This window comes from Porites lutea, chromosome 12 (assembly GCF_958299795.1).
Source record: "Porites lutea chromosome 12, jaPorLute2.1, whole genome shotgun sequence".
In the NCBI taxonomy this organism is placed as follows: domain Eukaryota; kingdom Metazoa; phylum Cnidaria; class Anthozoa; order Scleractinia; family Poritidae; genus Porites; species Porites lutea.
The window spans coordinates 1143790-1164064 of record NC_133212.1 but is presented as its reverse complement, the minus strand read 5'-3'; the positions used below and the strand labels follow the sequence as shown (position 1 = coordinate 1164064).

At 39.5% G+C, this 20275-nt stretch overlaps 2 protein-coding genes and 1 non-coding gene across 6 annotated transcripts in view; 1 reads left to right on the top strand and 2 right to left on the bottom strand.

Moving 5' to 3' along the window:
* Nucleotides 1–2480, bottom strand: LOC140921281 (dynein light chain Tctex-type 5-like). Its single transcript, XM_073371269.1, has 2 exons — nucleotides 1957–2480; nucleotides 1–1403 (listed from the first exon to the last, which is right to left on the bottom strand). The coding sequence occupies exon 2, from the start codon at nucleotides 1384–1386 to the stop codon at nucleotides 805–807; it is 582 nt and encodes a 193-aa protein (XP_073227370.1). The 5' UTR covers nucleotides 1387–1403; nucleotides 1957–2480; the 3' UTR covers nucleotides 1–804.
* Nucleotides 2481–3999: 1519 nt separating this feature from the next.
* The window catches only part of LOC140921196 (transient receptor potential cation channel subfamily A member 1-like), a 36776-nt gene continuing 20500 nt past the window's right edge, over nucleotides 4000–20275 (top strand). Inside the window, exons 1-4 of one of the 4 annotated variants that reach the window (XM_073371172.1) lie at nucleotides 4000–4165; nucleotides 17295–17388; nucleotides 18445–18620; nucleotides 19681–19788. In XM_073371172.1, coding sequence (XP_073227273.1) covers nucleotides 4085–4165; nucleotides 17295–17388; nucleotides 18445–18620; nucleotides 19681–19788 — 459 coding nt within the window. In that variant the 5' untranslated portion in view covers nucleotides 4000–4084. Of the gene's footprint in view, nucleotides 4166–11107; nucleotides 11212–15693; nucleotides 16129–16603; nucleotides 16709–17294; nucleotides 17389–18444; nucleotides 18621–19680; nucleotides 19789–20275 lie in introns of those variants that run through there. The other 3 variants (XM_073371171.1, XM_073371169.1, XM_073371173.1) reach the window with 3 other exon arrangements.
* On the bottom strand, nucleotides 14359–14431 carry Trnaa-agc (transfer RNA alanine (anticodon AGC)). The gene has a single exon. It is a non-coding gene; the product is annotated as a tRNA-Ala (tRNA).

Below are 20275 nucleotides of genomic sequence, written 5' to 3'. Positions count from 1 at the left end.
TTTAAATATGCTGAGTTTATTTATACTCTGATGTAATATCTACCTTATTTGGAAATTGAACTGAGTGTAATTACCCTTGATCCAGCCGCTATTTGAAGAAGAAAGAACTTTAAATTTCAATTCTTTGATGTTAAAATTTTCACCTCCGAGAACTTTTTTAGTTTTATTCAGCTCGTGTTCACCATTTGCACGATCGAAATATCATTTACAACAGTCTGAAGCCAAATTAAACGTTGAATATTTATACAAACTCAGTGCCCATTGACTTTTAAGTGGGGTCATTTGTTTAACTAAGTATGGGAAATAATCGTTATATGCCTATTGTAATAACTGTAGTTTTGCGGGTTTGCGTATGCTTCTCCAAATTAAAGATGAGTAATTACCGGTACTTACTTTAGAAATGCTAACAAATAATGGGAGTACAGAGGACCATTAATTCCGGGAGATCATCACAAATAATTACAAATATCTCCAAAATTGTCATTGATAAATGTGCATACTTGATTTTTTTTCTAATTTCGCTGTTTAGTTTGCGAAGTATATTACTTGCAACACCACTGTCAACTCCTTTAATCCTAGATTGTTCTCACATATGTGAAATAACTTTGAATCATTTAGGTCAAAGTTATCAAGAAATAACTTTGTGGTACTGTTTGCTTTTAGTATAATGTTGCACTCCGAAAATTTTCATGTTTCCCTCGCCTTAGTTGCAGTATAGCTTTAATAATACGCGTGTTGTATGTGCAAAACGGGAATTAAAGTATCAACACTTGGCTTTGAAGCAAAGTTAACGCCTCGTGATGTTCAGTACTGAACCGTAAAAACAGTGCACACGGCGAACAGAGTCTTGCTCCTGAAACTTGCAGTTACAAAATTGTCTGTTTCCGGGTCCCAGAGGCATTGACTGGTTATTTCAAGTCCCTGATCCCGTATCTCACCTATATACACCACAGCCAGTACCTTCGTTTCGTGCGGAGTGATTTCTTTGACTCTCGATTCCACCGCTTGGCTTATATCCGCGCACTGTGCCACACATCTTTCGCTGTCGTAGTCACAATCGAACAGAGATCTATCCAGCTCTTCGGTTATAATGTGCTTTATGACTTCTTGAGATTCCAACTCGTCGTGGAAATCTTTTAAATCAGCAATATCGTGAGCTGAATTCAGCGGCAGGGTCAATTTGGGTGAGGAGCCCCCAAGGCCACCTTCATCTTCGGCGCCATGCCATGTTAGAGAACGCTGCCGTTCTGGGAAGCTTGCGATTCCTGATGCGATGGAATTGATGCTGGTTGTACGAAGCCTTTCCCTCTTTTGCTTCCTCAGAAAAGGCTCCAAAGAATTCAGAGTGACGGAACGTTTTCTGACTGCTTTCGGCGCCACGCTCATGATACAAGCAATTTCAACTGTCCAGGAAAAAGCGAGAGCGAAAATCAACAGTCTTACTGCTTATTTTGAGCTAACGTAACGCGGTGTTTGTATAGGTAACACCGAGCTCTGTTTCGCGCCCTGTGAGCGGTGTTACGACATGATGCGTTATAAATCGGATCGGTGAAAGCATGCCTTTTAATTAAATACGCTGATTGCGCCTGAAAGGCGTCAGCAACCGAGGTATTTTACCAGCTCTCTCAGCCGTATTGAAATGAATCTTTCCCGTCATGGCTATTAAGAGGATTACACAATAATCCTTCTTGCTATTACTTAATATTCATGAATGTGTACAGCGCCAGTAAGACCTCTCTAAAAGCTTTCAGTCAACAAGGGTCATACCGTTGAGTTTATCACCGCCGACTTCATTTCATCGTGTTCATTAAACACCGATCGAAGGTTTCTTTCTTAAAGCTTGTGAGGTTGACCTCAAGAGTGGAAGACGCTTATCCGAGTTCAAGTAAGAAAATTTAGAAGTTTAGAAAGAATTCTATGGCTAAGAGTACCATTAGCTGTGTTTTGTCTACTTACCCCGTAAAACAAAGAGTGCCCAGTCGTAATGAAGTGCGCCGAAGGCAACGCTGCACTCGAACAAATGCCGTTGCGTGCCTTCGTTATCTCCTTGAAATTTCTAAACAATTGGCAAGTCAAATTAAACAACAGAACTTGAAAACAAAACAACATCAAGGCGGGCTTCAAAAACCGTATTGACTGCCACGAAGGTTCAACGTCCCTGCATTGGAAACAACTGTTATCTAGTAGCTTCTAGTATTAAACCCTGTTAACAAAATCAGGTGTTATGAATAGCTGTGTAGGTCTCAAAAGATATTTAGCACTGAAAGTCGGCCTCTGTTTCACCGGGATTTATCACATTGGTAGTAAATGCCTGTTTTACACATTTAAATTACTATAAGCTTTGGAAAAACAGCGACATGATTACTTTTGGTGTTGAATTTCTAACTATGCAATTAAAGTAAGCGACCAAAATGTGACCCAAGCCAAGAAGTAATTATGAAGTGATTTTTGATCTGTTTATTTGACCCTTTCGGCACTTCCGCAAAGTCCTGAGCTGAAAAAATGCATGAAAAACATCAAATGTGATCTAAAAGGCATGGAAACTGACTAACAGCTGGGACCATATAAACTCCTGCTAAAGAGATTTTCTTGAAATCGCAGGTCGTGCCTTCACGAGCCTTCCTTTAAAGGATCTGGCAGACGACCAGTATAATGACTCCACGATTGACTCGTAAAAAAGGGTCAGGTTATTTTGGTGTAGTAAAACAAAAAAGAAAGCGGAATGTTCCTTTGTTTATTTTCAAGCCAGAAAACTAAGCAATATATCATCAGTGTTTAGTTCATAAAACAATCAAATAAAGTCCACCGAGTGGTTACATGGAATTTCGTTACACTATTTATAACTCTTCAAACGTGCAAAATGAAAATTTAATGATTTTAGTGAAGAAGTAGAAACGTTGGGCAAAGAAAGGATGGTATGCCAGTTAAATAGCACTTAATTTTTACTTTTACCTTACATTGCTTTCACACACACAGCATTTTCATAGAAGTCAAGTAATCTCTTCTTTCTTTGGTGTAAGCGACTTGCTTTCTCGCCAGGAATCCCTTCCCAGACCTCACCAGTTGTAAATTCCTCGTCCCTAGCTAAACTTGAGTGGCAACATTTTACACCTAATGTATATGTCTAAGTACTAATAAAGCGTTATAAAAGAGATCAATATTTCCTTAACACAGCAACCCCTCCACCAAAAAAAAAAATTCACAGGAAAATGGTAAAGAATCCTAAGAAATAAACTCACTGTACTATGCAAAGTTCTGCTGAAGAGGTTTTGTGTGAATAGTGATACCACAGGATTTCCCCCACGGAATTAAAAGTTATAGAGCCCGGGGCGGGGGTACCACTGAAGGTTTTATACGGAAGGGCTCCGCCCCGAGGTCCAACCCCTCACCCTTTTAAATATAATTTTTGACAGAATAGGTACTCCTTTCGTTTACATTCTATTGAGAAATGGTACCCCTTTCATATACCTTGTTTAGAACTTTGCATCCCTTTTAACTGCCGTAAGTGCACTGTTTTTGAAATATGAATAAATCACTGAAACATAAAGTTTTCTCGATTGTTCGCAGTCGTAAAATGCATCTCTTTGCGCTTTTGGCCTTTTTACAAACTGAAATGACTGATTTCCGTCATTTTCCTACCCTTTCATATACCTAGAGCCTGAAAAAGGTACCCGTTTCGGGCGGAGCCTCCCGATAGGGGCTATTATAGGTAGTACCCCCCGGGTTATAGACTAGCAATTGGGTTGTCTAAGGTATGTATCTCCTGATGAATAGCTGTCATCTGAGGGCGCAAAAATCTCCTACAAAAACAAAAGTCAGCGTTTCCTCACAACATGTAACTAAAAATATCCCAGATATCTACTAGTTTTATAGCTCGGGGCAATTCTGTTAAGAAATTCAACACCATTCAGTCGCAGTCACTTGCAGACAATGTCTTTTAAGCTAAGAAACACTTCAACGTCTCATATCTCATCGAGGCAATTCGATGCGTTTAGATTCTTTTGCTGAATGTTGAGAGGAAGTCAGGAAATGCAAGTCTAAAACGTTAGCTGTTTGTGACTTGCTGCAAGTTTGTTACTGACTAATGAATCCACAGTCGGTACGCAAGCGCGCGGGAGTTAAAAAACAGGATTTTAGACTACGTAGGCGACTGACGCAGCTGACGGTAAGTCTGGGGCCAGGGGCCCGTTTCTCTAAATCTCCGGTAATTTTTCGGGTCCGAAGGCAAATTTTAAAATCAAAACCAGTTGAACAGTAGCACAGTTCCTAGCTCACAAACCAGACAATTTGGTTTGTTAACTGATAGTTTCATATTGTCATTTTTAGCTCATGGATGACGTAGTCATGCCATGGGCTTTTGGAGGCACTCGAATGGCACTCGATCACTCACTCACTCACTCACTCACTCACTCACTCACTCACTCACTCACTCACTCACTCACTCACTCACTCACTCACTCACTCACTCACTCACTCACTCACTCACTCACTCACTCACTCACTCACTCACTCACTCACTCACTCACTCACTCACTCACTCACTCACTCACTCACTCACTCACTCACTCACTCACTCACTCACTCACTCACTCACTCACTCACTCACTCACTCACTCACTCACTCACTCACTCACTCACTCACTCACTCACTCACTCACTCACTCACTCACTCACTCACTCACTCACTCACTCACTCACTCACTCACTCACTCGATTCTTATTAATTTATTCATTAAAGTCAGATTAAACACGTTACTCCTACCTCCCTTACTTAGTATTACCTTTTTTCCAAGTGCCTTTTACCTATATGTTTGGAATATTCTTGAGGGTACTAGTAAGGCGAATTTTTTTTCCCGACACATCAATTATAGAGATTGGTTTTGTATAAATAACAATATTTTAAAGAACACTGATAATATCATCCGCAAGAAATGGACTTAGAATTGTTAAAAGGACATTGAAATAATTGAGCGTGGATCATTGTTGTATATTTGGACGAATTGTGCACATTTGTTCCCGATATTGTACTTGATATGGAGAAGATGCGATCATCAGGAGCGTGAAAGAGCTATTGCAGCCTGACGATGGGATTTCGTTCAGCGAAAAGCGAATAAGCCAAAGAGCCTTATAATCACTGCAAAAAAACTGTCCTCGAATTGTTAAAGCGACATTGAGGAGTATCTATTGAGGTTTATTCAGTTATTTGGACGAATCCGTTCGACCATTTGTCTTCGTATGCAAACAGGGAATGAATTAATGTTGTGTCAACTAGAAGCACAGGTTTTAGAACCAACAAGCGTTATTCTTAGGTGATCTTTGCCTTAAAGTAGGCTTTTGTTTGTCGGTGATTCCATTTAGCAGTGCTATTAATGTAATTTCTACAACAAATGCTGCGCTGGTATAAACAAGTCTCTGGCGAAAGGCAATCGGATACTTTGACTGCGTTTAAATTACTTGGCTAGGTCAGAGCACGTACTGCTTTGAGCTTAATCCGTTTTACATGTATTAAAATAATTTTTAGCTCGTGTTTATCAAAAGCGCGTTCTAAAGCAGTTCAATTTAGCCACAAACGCCTGTATTCTGTATTTAATATAGCTCGTACTGCATATACTAACCGTTACGTACTCATCATATGGAAACATTTATTTGAAAGCATTGCACTTTAAAAAACCACGGTTTAAATAAAACTCATGCATGTAAAACTTGGCAAGAAAGTGCACTGTCGTTCGGAAAGTGTGTGACAGTCACATGAGAAAGCAAATTATTTTACAACTAAAAAGCGTTAATAATTGCTTTTAAAAGTGATCTTTGCTTTGTAAGTAGAAATGCTGCGCTGATAAAAAGTTTCTAGAATATTCAGGTACACATGCAATCGGATACTTCGAGTGACGCTGTATTTTGGCAAGTCCTAACCTGAGATCAGGCGTTATCTTTTTTATTTTTTGCTTCTTTGGCTCGAGGGGAAAAAAATAACGCCCTCTTCCCGTGAGAGACACAAAGGGATAATAGGGAGAGGGCATGATCTCAGGCTAGGCAAGTCCGTACACAATGAACCGTTCAAAAAGATTGATATGTTTTTCTTTGATTATTGAACTGTCTTTTCTACACTAATTCAATTCATCCATGAGCTCGCTCCTAGAAGCCTTTGATTAAAATTAATGAAGCTTTGATCTTGAATGCAAACCCGGCAAACATAAAACAGCTTTTCGGGCCCATAAAGTGATCGGGACTTTCGAGAAACAGGCCCGTGGTCACATCTGGGTGGACTGGCGACTAGTAAGAGCTTTAAAGCACCACTAATAGAGGATAATTTAATAATTTAAGGAAACCGGATCTCGCTCGAGAAGAGGTAAGCGAAACGGCACGTAGCGGCGATCCTAGCCTGTTCCAGGCTTCGAGAGCCTGGAACAGGCTATTCCCCCGGGGGGGGCACTGCCATATATGGGCTATATAGGTATGTGCCGCTGTGAAGGGTATGGTTTTCAGGCAGTTTACTCTAGGATAGGGTATATAAATCAGAGTGTTTGGGTCTAGAATAGGGTATCATTTTTCAGGAAATGATCAGTTGGTTGAAGATTTTATCTAGACAAGGGAATTAGCTACTCTAAGATAGGGGGATTTGGGGAGTTTACTCTAGTATAGGGTAGCAAAATTCAGAGTTCCTAGATAAGTCGGCAAGAGGAAGGGTTCGAAGGGCCTCTCCTCCCAGGGTAATTTTTTGCTAACCCGGTTTTCAAAAATCCAAGTATAAATAAGTTGCTGTTTTGAAACAAACGGTTTACCACTAAACTGAACTTCGCGTTAATTTCAGCTTATAATTTTTCATTGGCAACCTATTTGCATCTATAAGATTTTCATATTACGTCCCCTCAATTATTAAAAAGGTGTGCGCTTTATTAAATTGACTGAAGCAACGTCAGGATATTTGCGCCTTGGTGACGTATTTAAATTTTATAAGCGAGCCGGTAAGGACTGTTGTTTCTACGAACATGGATGCTGAAGCTCTAAAATTTTCAGATATTGAAGACGAAGACGAGGAGAATTTCCAGCTGGTCGAAAGATTAGCTTCGGTTATTGAAGAGGTCAGTTTTTAACATCTTTTTTGCTAATACTTTCTTAAAATTTGTTTAAACAACTGAATTGGCCGAATACGGGGTAAATTTAAGTCTTTAAGGCGACAAAACAAATTATCTGGCGATATATAGAAAGTAAAACGTTTTGTGGTCTCGCTTTTGTGCTGCATGCGAATTGTTAAAATTTCCGCTTGTTAATAATCAGTTTGGAGAGGGTCTCAAAGAGGTGGTGGCTTTTACGGTTATCGGCTAAAATTTTGGCTCTTTTACGGCTATCGGTTAATTTTTTTCAGTTACGGTTAACAAAAAAGTTAAAAATTAATTTCTTTTGTTTCAAAGAGTTAAATATTAATAAACCTGTATTTTTTTGTATCTTCAAAGCAAAATAAAGGTCTTAGGATCATCTCGGGATAAACTGAAGCTATTCTTTTTGAAAAATTTTAACATTTGATAGATCATACTTTTTATAAAGTATTTCATTTCTAATATTATTTTACGCATAGAAATGTCAATAGTCAGTTTAAAAATAATCTTTGGGAAAAAGCAAAAGCAGACACGCGAACGCCCAACTCAAGGCCGGGGCGCGACATACATTTATAACAGAAATGGCCGTTTTCATACTAGAGACGGATTATTCGTGTGAGATGGGTTATACGTTTGATAATTCGCGTCAGATAGGTAATACGTCTTAATTTTGAATGAACAATCCGCCTGACTTTAGCCTGTTCCAGGCGTTCAGATAGTGGCGAGCGGTGCGAAGTAAAAAGGAGCGCGAAAAAATAAAAACGAGGGAGGAGGAACACCTCTCTCCCCATTCCCCCTCTACTTTTCATCGCTTTCTTTACTTCGCACCGCTCTCCACTATCTGAACGCTTGGAACAGGCTAGCCTGTTTTTATCCGTCAATTTTTACAGCCAGTTTATCCGTTCAGATTATCCGTTTCAGATAGCCTGTGTACAGCCGCCCCCTCCCCTCAGAAAAAATCGAAGAAGGGGTGTCTGTGGGGGAGGGGGCGACTGTACATAGGTTAGTCTCCGACGGATAATCCATTTCTAGCTCTAGTTTGAAAACGGCCAATGAAAAAATTCCCGTGTCCAGTGTTTTAAATGATAGCGAAGGACTGTACAGAACGACTGTCTGCCGTTGTCTTGTCCATAGGCTTCATTATTCCGCGCGGCTAATGCGTTTTGGGTCACGTGGTCCGAGCTAGTTTTTTTCTCAGATACGCCACCGAGATTGCATGGGAAGACGCCGTACAGGGACTAGGCATGGCAATGTATACCGTAGCGTCATAGAAAAACAGGGAATTGTTGTTTATCGGCAACGTGTTTTACAAACAGTGACATCTCTGGGTGTTGTTTCACTAGTACTTCCAAGGCACGACCTCCTGAAAATCGCAAATTTTAATCCCCAGCAAGAAGCCAGATTTTCGCTATGGAAAGAATTAGTTCCCCGAGAGAGTGGCGGAAATGGAGCCTAGGTCTAGGTCACAACCAAAAAGCGCTTGGCCTAACGTGCGTACGGAGTCAAAGTAGCCGGGAAATAAATAACGCAACCATAAGTGGGTTTAGCACCTTCCTTAAAATTAACAACTCTAGGGAACAAGTTCTTTAACGGTTAACTCTTTTTTACCCTATTTACGGCTAACGGCTAAAATTTTTTCAATTTTTACGGCTATCGACTAAATTTTGGTCGTTTTACGCCTATCGGTTAACCCCATTGAGACCCTCTTTGGACACGATCGCTTACGCCCAGTTTTGATACGATGTATTAAAACAAACTCATTGTCCGTATAGACTAAGCTATTGCATACAAGAATCCGCGGCAGCGAGTTTAGGCGATTTTTTATAGCTAAGTCAACTTTGGAAACGGTCCTCTGAAATAACTGTGGCTTAACTGGGAAGGAAGTGTTCGCTCTGTTTACAACCTGTAAATTGCAGCTCATTTAGGAGACGTTTTAATAGCATTTTAACATTTCACATGGGTGAATAAATCTTTGATGATAATTAGGACGGTTTTCGCAGCCGGGTAGAATTGGGATAATTTTGAGTTCGTGAACAGTGTACAAAGTATAGGCTGGATTGTTGATGCTGAGTTTGCGTGCTGGCAGGAAATATACATGATAATGGATATATTCTATAGCTTCATTCATTATTGAAATTGTAAGTAGCCGTGTAAACCTGATAAATCAGGGGCGGATCCAGGATTTTTTTTAGGAGGGGGTGCACTCGTCTCTTGCTCTACTTCAACACCAATAAACCACATAGTTTTTTTTTTGGAGAATACCAGTTGTATTAGAAAACCGCAGGTCATCTCAAAGGGGGGGGGGGGGGGTGCGCACCCCCTGCACCCTCCCCCTAGATCCGCCCCTGTAAATAATTGATAAGGAGTCAGTGAGAGATATAATTTAAATTAAACTTTCCTGACAGGTGTTCTCGCTAAAACAAACGGTATTCTAACCCATTTTAATAAAACCGTTTATAGGTATCACCATGACACTTAGTGATTGCTGGAAATGCAGCTGATATAATTTCAGTAATTTGTTGATAGAAGACTGGCAAAAGGATACTATAAGTACCGTCGCTCGGCCTTATGCACTTTAAATTGAAGTTACCGACTTATGGTTTCTTCGCTGTTATTACAACATGCGGGAAGATCACTGTTTGGAAAGGAAAATATCAACTCAGGATTAGATAGACTGGCCACAATTTAAACGTAGCTTCAAGGCTTGAAGGAAAAAAGTAAAAGAAATGTGCATTCATCCTTTAACCTCTAGACGGTCTCTTTTGTTATATTCGCCCACGCGTTGGTTTTAACATATCGAAATTTGCCATGCTCTATTGAACCAAAACATGCAGTCATCGTTCTTTCAAGATGGAGGCCTTTGGTCCGGGGGGACTTTTGGGAACCGGTCAGTGGGTGTTTAGAGAGATTTTCACCTCATTAAGAGAGAAAGATTACAAATTACATATGCGTCTGTATAACGGCAGGGACCGAGTGCTGTCAGCAGAGAGGTTTCTGCTCGTGGACAGTCAACTGTGTACAATGACCAAAATTAATAACAACAACTTTATTGACTTTATCTTCGACATGAAGATTTTAGTACCAAAACAATGACAAATGAAAAAAGTAAAATAAAAGTTAAGTAAGAAAGAAAGGAACAATTGGATATTATCATAAAAGAAAACATTACTTGGCTAATACCCATTCAAATAATTCCTTGGCACCGCTCAAGCAACATTAATTTGTTCATTTATATTTGACTCTGGAACAAATGGGTTAGCACAAGAGAGGATAAAGGGGACAGAGAGACAGAAAAAACAGATTACAGAAAATCTTCTCGTGTCTTGGTTTTTTCATTATCGGAGCGCGAAAAAAGTAGTGTTTTGCTAACTATTTATCTTGTTGAGTAATCCTTAACCGGGCAGTTTTTGGCTGCAGTTCACTCAACTGAAAAATTTCTAGACTGAAATGCACACCGGTTTGAAACTGCACGGAGTCAGATTACTCAGAATAAATGTTTCAAAATTTGCATCATTTTAAGTTTGGACTCGTTGAAATGCTTCTAGAGACCACTAACTTACTACCCGTCGTCAGATAAAGACTTTTAATCGGCCTTTGAATGGTTTTTTTATTGTTTTAAATTGCCAAGAAGTAGTAGAATGAGTTGATTTTTTGCTACCCTCTGAGCAGAGGCCCTTCGATCTTCCTAGATAAGTCGGCAAGAGGAAGGGTTCGAAGGGCCTCTCCTCGCAGGGTAAGTTTTTGCTAGCCCGGTTTTCAAAAATCCACGTATAAATAAGTTGCTGTTTTGAAACAAACGGTTTACCACTAAACTGAACTTCGCGTTAATTTCAGCTTATAATTTTTCATTGGCAACCTATTTGCATCTATAAGAGTTTCATATTACGTCCCTTCAATTATTAAAAAGGTGTGCACTTTATTAAATTGACTGAAGCAACGTCAGGATATTTGCGCCTTGGTGACGTATTAAAATTTTATGAGCGAGCCGGTAAGAACTGTTCAGTCTGTTGTTTCTACGAACATGGATGCTGAAGCTCTAAAATTTTCAGATATTGAGGACGAAGACGAGGAGACTTTCCAGCTGGTCGAAAGATTAGCTTCGGTTATTGAAGAGGTCAGTTTTTAACATCTTTTTTGCTAATACTTCCTTAAAATTTGTTTAAACAACTGAGTTGGCCGAATACGGGGTAAATGCGACAAAACAAATTATCTGGCGATATATAAAAAGTATAATGTTTTGTGGTCTCGCTTTTGTGTTGCATGCGAATTGTTAAAATTTCAGCTTGTAAATAAACAGTTTGGAGACTCTTTGGACACGATCGCTTAGGTCCAGTTTTGATACGATGTATTAAAACAATATCACTGTCCGTATAGACTATGCTATTGCATACAAGAATCCGCGGCAGCGAGTTTAGACGATTCTTTATACTAAGTCAACTTTGGAAACGGTCCTCTGAAATAATTCCGGCTTAACCGGGAAGGAAGTGTTCGCTCTGTTTACCACCTGTAAATTGCATCTCATTTAGGAGACGTTTTAATAGCATTTTAACGTTTCACATAGGTGAATAAAGCTTTGACGATAGGACGGTTTGCGCAGGTAGAATTGGGATAATTTTCAGTTCGTGAACAGTGTACAAAGTATAGGCTGGATTGTTGATGCTGAGTTTGCGTGCTGGTAGGAAATATACATGATAATGGATATATTCTATAGACGCACGCCTAAGATTGTCTGCGGGGGAGGCTAATAGCTTCAGTCATTATTGAAGTTGTAAGTAGCCGTATAAACCTGATGAATAATTGATAAGGAGTCAGTGAGGGAAGTAATAATTAGTGTTCTCGCTAAAATAAACGGTATTATAACCCATTTTAATAAAACCGTTTGTAGTTATCACCATGACGTTTATTGATTGCGGGAAATGCGGCTGATATAATTTGTTGATATACAAGACTGGGTTATCGCGCACTTTGTCGGCAAAAAGGTACTTTAAGTACCGTCGCTCGGCCTAATACACTTTAAATTGAAGTTACCGGCTTATGGTTTCTTCGCTGTTATAACAACATGCGGGAAGATCACTGTTTGGAAAGGAAAATATCAACTCAGGATTAGATAGACTGGCCACAATTTAAACGTAGCTTCAAGGCTTGAAGGAAAAAAGTAATTAAAGAAATGTATATTCATCCTTTAACCTCAAGACGATCTCTTTTGTTTTATTCGCCCACGCGTTGATTTCAACATATCGAAATTTTCCTTGGTCTACTAAACCAAGACATAGAGTCATCGCTCTTTGAAGATGTAGGCCTTTGGAAACCGGTCATTGCGTGTTTAGAGAGATTTCCACTTTCTTAAGAGCTAACGATTACAAATTATATATACGTCTGAAAAACGACAGGGACCGAGTGCTGTCAGCAGAGAGGTTTCTGCTCATGGACAGTCAACTGTGTACAATGACCAAAATTGATACACTTGCAAATAATTTCTCGGCACCGCTCAAGCAACATTAATTAATTTATTTATATTTAATTCTCGAACTACTGGGTTAGCATTAGATCGAGCTAGTTTGAACAGAGTCCTGTGAAAAAAAAGCAACAACAACAAACGAATAAACAGATAAATGGAAAGTCAATTCAAAAAGATAAATATCACACCGATGAAACACAACGGGACTTGGCACAAGAGAGCTTGAACTTTCGTTTCGCCTATGACTTGAATGATGGAAGTCAGTGGCAAGTTATCCTCCGAAAACATCCGCGAGGAGAAATGGATGTTTTCGCAGGCTAGTGGCAAGTGAGTTCCTGATCTAATGTTGGAAGTTAAGGATGTTCTAAGACCTAATGATAATGTAATTTATTCAATGTTTTGATCAGAGCTTTGCCCGAGGCAATCTGTTTGTTGCCATTGCTTATGATTTTACCAAACAATGATGATTGTTAAACTCCAACAGCTTGGAACTGAAAGTACTGAACTAACACTTTGTATCTTGACCTTTATAATAATAATAATAATAATAAGAAAAAAACAGGTAGAATATGAACATGAACATGTTTTTGCCAAAATATCATATAAGAGCCAGGGTTTGTCTGAAGATTCGAGACTTTCATTGAGTACACGTAATTCTTTCATATGTCAGCTCCAAAACTCTTTAATTTGCTTTTCCAACCAAACAGATTCTTGCATTTAAAATTAAAGTTATATATAGCCTCTTCTTGTGGGCGCATGCTGAACAATAGTGCACCGGTTATAAAAACAAGAATATTTATTTTTTGCTTTACATTTTGAACTGTCTGTAATTGCGTGAATAAGTCGCAGCTAAGCAAGGAAGAAGGAGACGAAAACGTGATGTTGTCACATCTAGAAAATGGCTCTGCACACAGCAAAAACAATGGAGCAAAGCAGATAAGGAAGCCTTTACGTAAAGGAGTGAGTACGGAATTTATCCAGCACTAGTAAGATAAATTTTTCTTGGTTGTTTAGAGTTATTCCTTATGATCCAGGAGTCGTACGATCAAACTCGTCAAAAGCAGGTAAAATATGTTTCTGATAGTTCCGTCGCGAAAGAGCGAAATTCATAGGGATCTGTTAGAGAGCATCTTTTAAACTTGGATATAAAGTTGTTCACATTTTGATTAGCGAGCAGGAATCACTCTTCGTCTTGCAAATCCTTAGTTTCATTGATATCAATGGCGCTCTTACGTAATGGCAGAAAGTTCAGAAAGTTGAGCTTTTACAGTTTGGGTTTCCTGTGGTGTGCTTGAAGCGAGAACTTCGAGGGTTCTGTGCCTCTCATTAACTGTACCTCGACATAACGAACATTTTGCTTGTTTTCCCAAAACTTCGTTAAATCAAAGTTTTTGATTTAACGAAGCCTCGATATAACGAACAAATTTCCCCAGTCCCTCGGCACTTAAGTCGAGGTTCCGCTGAAGTCTTCTACTAAGTAATTATAATGGCATCTGTTGGAGATTTGGCGGTAGCGTTTTCGAAAATCCGGTTAGATGTACATTATTTAGATATTTCGGTTGAGCGGAAATCAGTGATCTTAGTACATGCCCTAGCCTCCCACGCAGACGTTCTTAGGGGTTCTTCACGCGTTCCTGTCCCACTAACGACGTTGTTCGACCCAAACATAGCGAAGTTCTTGATGCGAGGAATTTGAAAAGGATTGTCAACCGCAATTTGCAGCGGAAAACCTGTTTGTTATCCGAACTGTTGGCCAAAAATAAAAGAAAAAATAATAATAATAATTTTCGAAGAAAAAAAACTTGGAGAATCCGGGCATCGATCCCGGTACCTCTCGCATGCTAAGCGAGCGCTCTACCATTTGAGCTAATCCCCCGGAGATGCTAGCAACCCGTTAAAATTAGATTCATTTTCTTGTTCTTTACAAGCGTTCTGCGTCTATGCAGGGATTTTAAGTCATGGCTACTGCTAATGGCTGGAATACATTGTTAAAACAGTTTGACAGTTTCAAAATTCGTAAGATAATTATTTAAAGTGGCTTTGTTTGCCCGTTCAAGGTTTTAATAGAGCGTTTATAGCATGTACCAGCGTGCAGCGATTTGCATAATTAGAGCAAACAGCGTTACACCATTCTCTGCGCTTGACGAAAGCCAGTAACAAAGGAAAAAGGACAGTAAGAAAACAGATTACAGAAAATCTTCTTGAGTCTTTTTTTCACGAAAGCCAAGGAAGAACTTCCTTTAGATTTTTCGACTTGCGAACACTGTTCTGACTTCCGACTTCCGTCTAAAAAAAAATAAGAAACCTCTCCTCGGTTTTCTGTCGTATTTTTTGGGTTAGCAAACTAAAATACAAATTGTTGCACCGTGCTGAATGACTGATGACCATAATGAATAGGTTTCACTTCAGTGATCACCCATTGCACCATCATCAGACGAAATCTTATGGTCAGTGGCCATATGTTTTCGTCGACGGAGCTTTACTAACCCAAACGTTTAATAAAACGAAATGCATATCTCCATGATTGCTGACCCTACGAAGAGAAAAAGTTTTTCAGAATGATAAATTTGCACTTTTCGCTGGGTCGTTAATGCTTTGTTACTCATTACATCATTAGGCGGTTTATAAAATTATTCATTTTCGTTCAGTCCTTTATAACAAAAGTTCGTTATTCTTTTGATGAGATAGTACTCTGAACACTCATTATTTCCTGATGAAATATGAATTGTTGCCTAATTCAGTTTTGACCATGCCAGTTTAAATGAAAAATGAGTTGAAGCGTGGCAGATTCTACTAGAACAGTTTTGAAAACATTATTGGTGTACGAATGAACTAAACGGGCTTCAAGATATTTGATCACAATTTCGCTAACAACTTCAAGTCAATGTTTTGGAAAACTTGACTGATCAACTAATATACAAGGGAATAGAGTGTGTGGCTGATTTCCTTGTACTCAAGTTAGAAGAAACCAGAAGTTCAAATGTTTCAAATAATCACTTCATATACGTCTATTAGCAAATTACAATATGAAAAGAATATTACGTCATTGCCCCATGACAGACGTACGCTGCCGATAATGATCGAGGTTTTAATTGACCGAGGTGTCAATTAATACGATTGTCAAGTACCATCCAGCCGTCAAAATGAAATACAAACAAGCTTTGATTCGGAAAAGCGCATGTAAAATTAAAAAAATAACTTTGTCACCTAGTAAGCGGATTTCTATTGGAAGTCGCGAAAGGAAGTTTATCGATAAATAAATCCTGTGCGATGGCTGCATCTCCAGGAAATATGTACCAAAAACAGGCGTTAAAAAAGCGACAAACTGCGTACCTACAACCTTCTTCAGGATCTTTGTCTAGAAACGATAAACAAAAAGCAGAGAAAGACATTCCTTTACATGTTCAACCTCCTTCGAGCCCGACGCTCAATCGGTCGCCGAACAACATGAGAAAGTTTAGTCAAATATCTTTACGTTCAGACTCTTCGGGTGACCAACACACAGATGCCAATGGTAATGCCGCAGCAATTACTGCCACTCCTAATAAACACGCCCGTTTTAAACACCACCAGGTAAGATACGGAATTTACAGACCGCCCTAAACGATTATCAGACTTTTGCGAGGTAAGTTTATTGAAGATTGTGACATGGTGTCTTTTGAAAGAGCGAGGCATTATTGACTTTAGTATTAGCATGGGCAATCAGAGGTTTCATGCCGGTATTCCATCGAATGACATGCACATATTTTCTGTTGAGAGTTGATGAAGAAAATTATCGAGTGGTGGTATTAAACTAAAAGTGAGGCTCAGTTGAGCATTCTAGATAACGTTTTTTTTTTATGAAATAGAGGTCATTTAAAAAAAAAACTTCCAGTTCCAGAGCTTTATAGCGGGTCACGTATAGTCTAAAATAAGTAATTTAAGATTTCATGTTCCTTTCTGCGAACTACCCTAAATAAACAAGTTTTGCTAGAATAAAGTCAATTATAAAGCTTAACGCTCTATGAATTTAAAGCCCGGCTTAGGGAAAGCATTTTGCTTTATCTAAGGGCGATATTGTTACATCGTAAGGGTGTGTATTTGAACGGACTTTTAGTCTCTCAAATCTACAAGTACGATGCTGAACAATTACTTTGCATCCTACAGAAAGCTGGTAACATTAATCTAGTTTTTATGTTATCCATATAAACCTTAGAAACTGAAATCGTAAATATGCCGTGTTGTCGGACTTTCAGATGTAACAATTCTGCAATGACGGGATGAACTTCCTTTGTTTGCCATTACGTTCCGCTAGCTTGATAGCGACATGTAATTCCACTGAAGTGCATGCAACAAGTTTACTGTATGGCTCTTAACGACATTTTCAACTTTCACAAAGTGAGACAGCTTTAACTTATTTCATCTCCTTGATAAGAAGTCGCTTTATGGAGCAATTACTGTCCTACTCATGAGTTCAAGTCAATAACCTGAATGAAAGGCGTCAAAGGCGTCTGGGCAAAGCGAGGGGAGTGTGAGCTCATACAGGGTCACTGATCAAAATTTCCTCTTTTTGTTCTTTTGCTTTTCCTCTTTTTTCATCCTCATCTCATCCCTTGTCTGCCGCTGTAGACGAACGACCATACGACACAGCTATGCTCCAGTTATTTCCCCTAAAGCTTTATTAAGAATTAATTACCAAAACGCATAGCAGGTTGGAAGTCGTTATGTAAAGCTTCTTTGTTTGTTTTCACCTTTAACAGAAAGCAGGCAAGGGAAACAAGCTGCAAAAATTACATCTCGCCGCTTTATCAGGAAATGAAGGAGAGGTTCAGAAATTGCTTGGGAAAGGAGTTGGTAAGTAAAATCCAAACACTATGAAGTGCATTTAGTGTTCGAAGTTAAAGCGTTTCTTTATTGTTGTTGTTTTGCTTGGCCAGTCTTTCGACAGTCTTGAAGTATCTCGCTGAGATATCGCACGAAACTCTCTCTCAAATGTTTCGTATAGCTTTTATAATAATCAATGATTATTAAAGAAATTCAAGGCTGAAGGTAGCTTTAGTATGCGATATCCAAACGCACTAACCCTCACGGTTGTGGATTTTGCTTTCTCTTGATGAATTAAATTTATTTCTGAAAGAAATGACAGCTTATGGCTTATGGCCAACAATGCATTCTGACTTCCGTGTCATTGTACATTCGGGACATGTAAGTTCTCTAGTCATGAAAACGAGGCACAAGGCTTTTTCACGTTGTAACAAGAAATTTAGGGGAAAATGATGCTTTCCCTTTCATGCCTTTAGCGCTATTTTTTCTTTAGGGCATGGCTGGTTTACCCTCACCTTTGTTCTTAATGTTCTTGTGTATTTTCCCAGCTTTTTATTCTTTGATTAAAAAAACGGCCTCGCGAGGCAAAATTCATTCGGTAATAGATTGGTCATTATTTGGTGTCCCAGCAAAAAGAGCTCACCTAAACTAAGATTCCATCAACATCAGCATGTTATTCACATTTCGCACCCTTCCTACCTCTGCCCTAACTAACAAGACTAGCCACAATCTTTACCCTCGCAGAGCCGTGGCAAGCCTTTAGAAACTAGTGGGGCACAAAGATTTTAGGTAGCTCATAGTCATTGTATTTGAAAAGCAGAGGGTTTTGGTCCCGGACCCATTGGACTGGTCTCTGTATCTTAAAACCAGAAAATGTTTCACCTAGCTACACAGACATCATTGTGTGCCCTGGGAGGTGAATGTTTATTTTCAACTTTTATGCGTAGTCTACATGTTTTGACTTTTTGAGGCAAAAAAACTGGAGGTGGGGTACACGGCTACCCTTCCCTCCCTCCCAGCTCCACCTCGTTACCATCATTATTATCATAAGTGATTTGCAATTTTTATCTTTCATTCCTTCTTCAGATGTTAACGCGAAAGATACATTCGGCAAGACACCGCTGCACAATGCTATTCTTGGCAAACACGTGACCATTGTGGACCTACTGCTCAAATCAGGAGCTGATGTGAAGTGTTTGGACGAGCGCGGTGACACGCCACTGCACAATGCTGTTAGAGTAAACAGTGAAGCCATTGTGGTGGTGAGCTTTTAAACAACCTGGTTCTCAGGGCTTTCATTCTTTATTACTGAGAGAAAAGTCCTGGGAACCAGTTTGCTTTTTATGCTTCTTAAACACCCGGGCCCATTTGTTCGAAGGCCGATTAGCGCTTAACCCGGGGTTAAATTTAACTCGAGTTTCTTTTTCTTGTGTTCAAAAGCATTTTCTCGGATAATTTTCTTTGTTATTTTTAGAGCTTCCAATCATCAACTCGTAGACAAAAAGAAGTAAAACTAAAACATTTTTTAAGCTTTCAAATCTGAATTCAAATCTTGCACTAACCCAGGGTTATCTTAACCTAGCTTTGAACAACTCGGCCTCGGACGTTTTCTCTCATTGTTAGTCTATTATACAAACATCTTCGTATAATCCTCAGAAAACTTTGGAAATCTTCGGGAAATGAATGGAAGCACCTGTGTTATCTTCATACTGTATCTCCAAAACCTCTATGTAAACAGTGGCTAGAAACGTGAAAAAGCCTGAAGGGACCCTTTCCAGCTAGTAATTCACGAGGTACGACTGCGCCATGCTGGAGAGCAATACAAGAGACGCAATGGGAGATGACAAACAAAGGAAATTACAATTTTAAATGATATGAGCTCTTTGCTTGTCTTCTATCAGTGCCTCCCTTATTCTTCAGCATGGTGGTTTTGTACCACGTGACTGACTAGGTGGAAATAACCTATTGTTTAAGATAAAATGCCCTGCAATTAGCAATTTTGAGGTTGTGTTTGATCCACTGGGTCAATGTGGTGCCAAATTGCCCTTTTAAACTGTTTAAGGAGACGAGCTTCGACCCAAATTTATCCTGCGCAACTTTGCAATAGCCAGTAAAGGAAGGTTGGTATCCCCACAACAGTCCCACACTGCATTTCGACACAACAGCGATCCAGTTCCACGCCCGAAATCACACTGGCCATTAGTTTATCCAGTAGAACGGAGACTGTGAAACGATAAACAGAAAATTCAATGAATGCGCCCTGTTGTCTGCGCTGCTTAGAGCTCAAGGAGTAATTCTGTTTATTATTTTGTCTTTGCACAGCTGCTTCTAAGTGACAGTAAAAGTAATTCCAATGCCAAGGGATTTGGCTCGTACACACCTCTACACATCGCTGCCCAAATTGACAGCGTGGATATTTGCAAGCAACTGGTAAGCAAAGAACATACACTCCTCTCCCTTCAGATATACACCTTCTAAAACAGCGACACTCTTGTTGAGGACAATTGTCCAGGATCATGTGTTTGTCACTTACGATAAGCCAACAAGAATTGTATCCAGTAAACTGGACCTATGACTGACTCATTGATGTCGTAGCTTTAACTTATCGCATGCGACAAAGTTGTACCGTCCTGTTACCTCTCAGAACATAACAGAGGCACTGGCGACGAACGAAAATACCGAAAATGGCAGATCCTAGTAGGACGCTATCTTCGTTTTAAAGCTGAATTTTCGATCACTTGTCCTTCTTAAAGTGATACGCCTTGATCAAATTTCTATACTAGACTGCCCTTCTCAAGGGCCGGCCCCAGCACTACTCAGGCTGTCTACTGTATTTCCTTATAAGCTAAACCATACAGTTGAACAAGCGGAGCTACTATTAACAGTCCAGCTAGCCAGACTTTTCACACCGTTTTCC

Bases quoted from the DNA above. Each gene is read 5' to 3' on its own strand.
- LOC140921281 (XM_073371269.1), bottom strand. From the start codon at position 1,386: ATGAGCGTGGCGCCGAAAGCAGTCAGAAAACGTTCCGTCACTCTGAAT.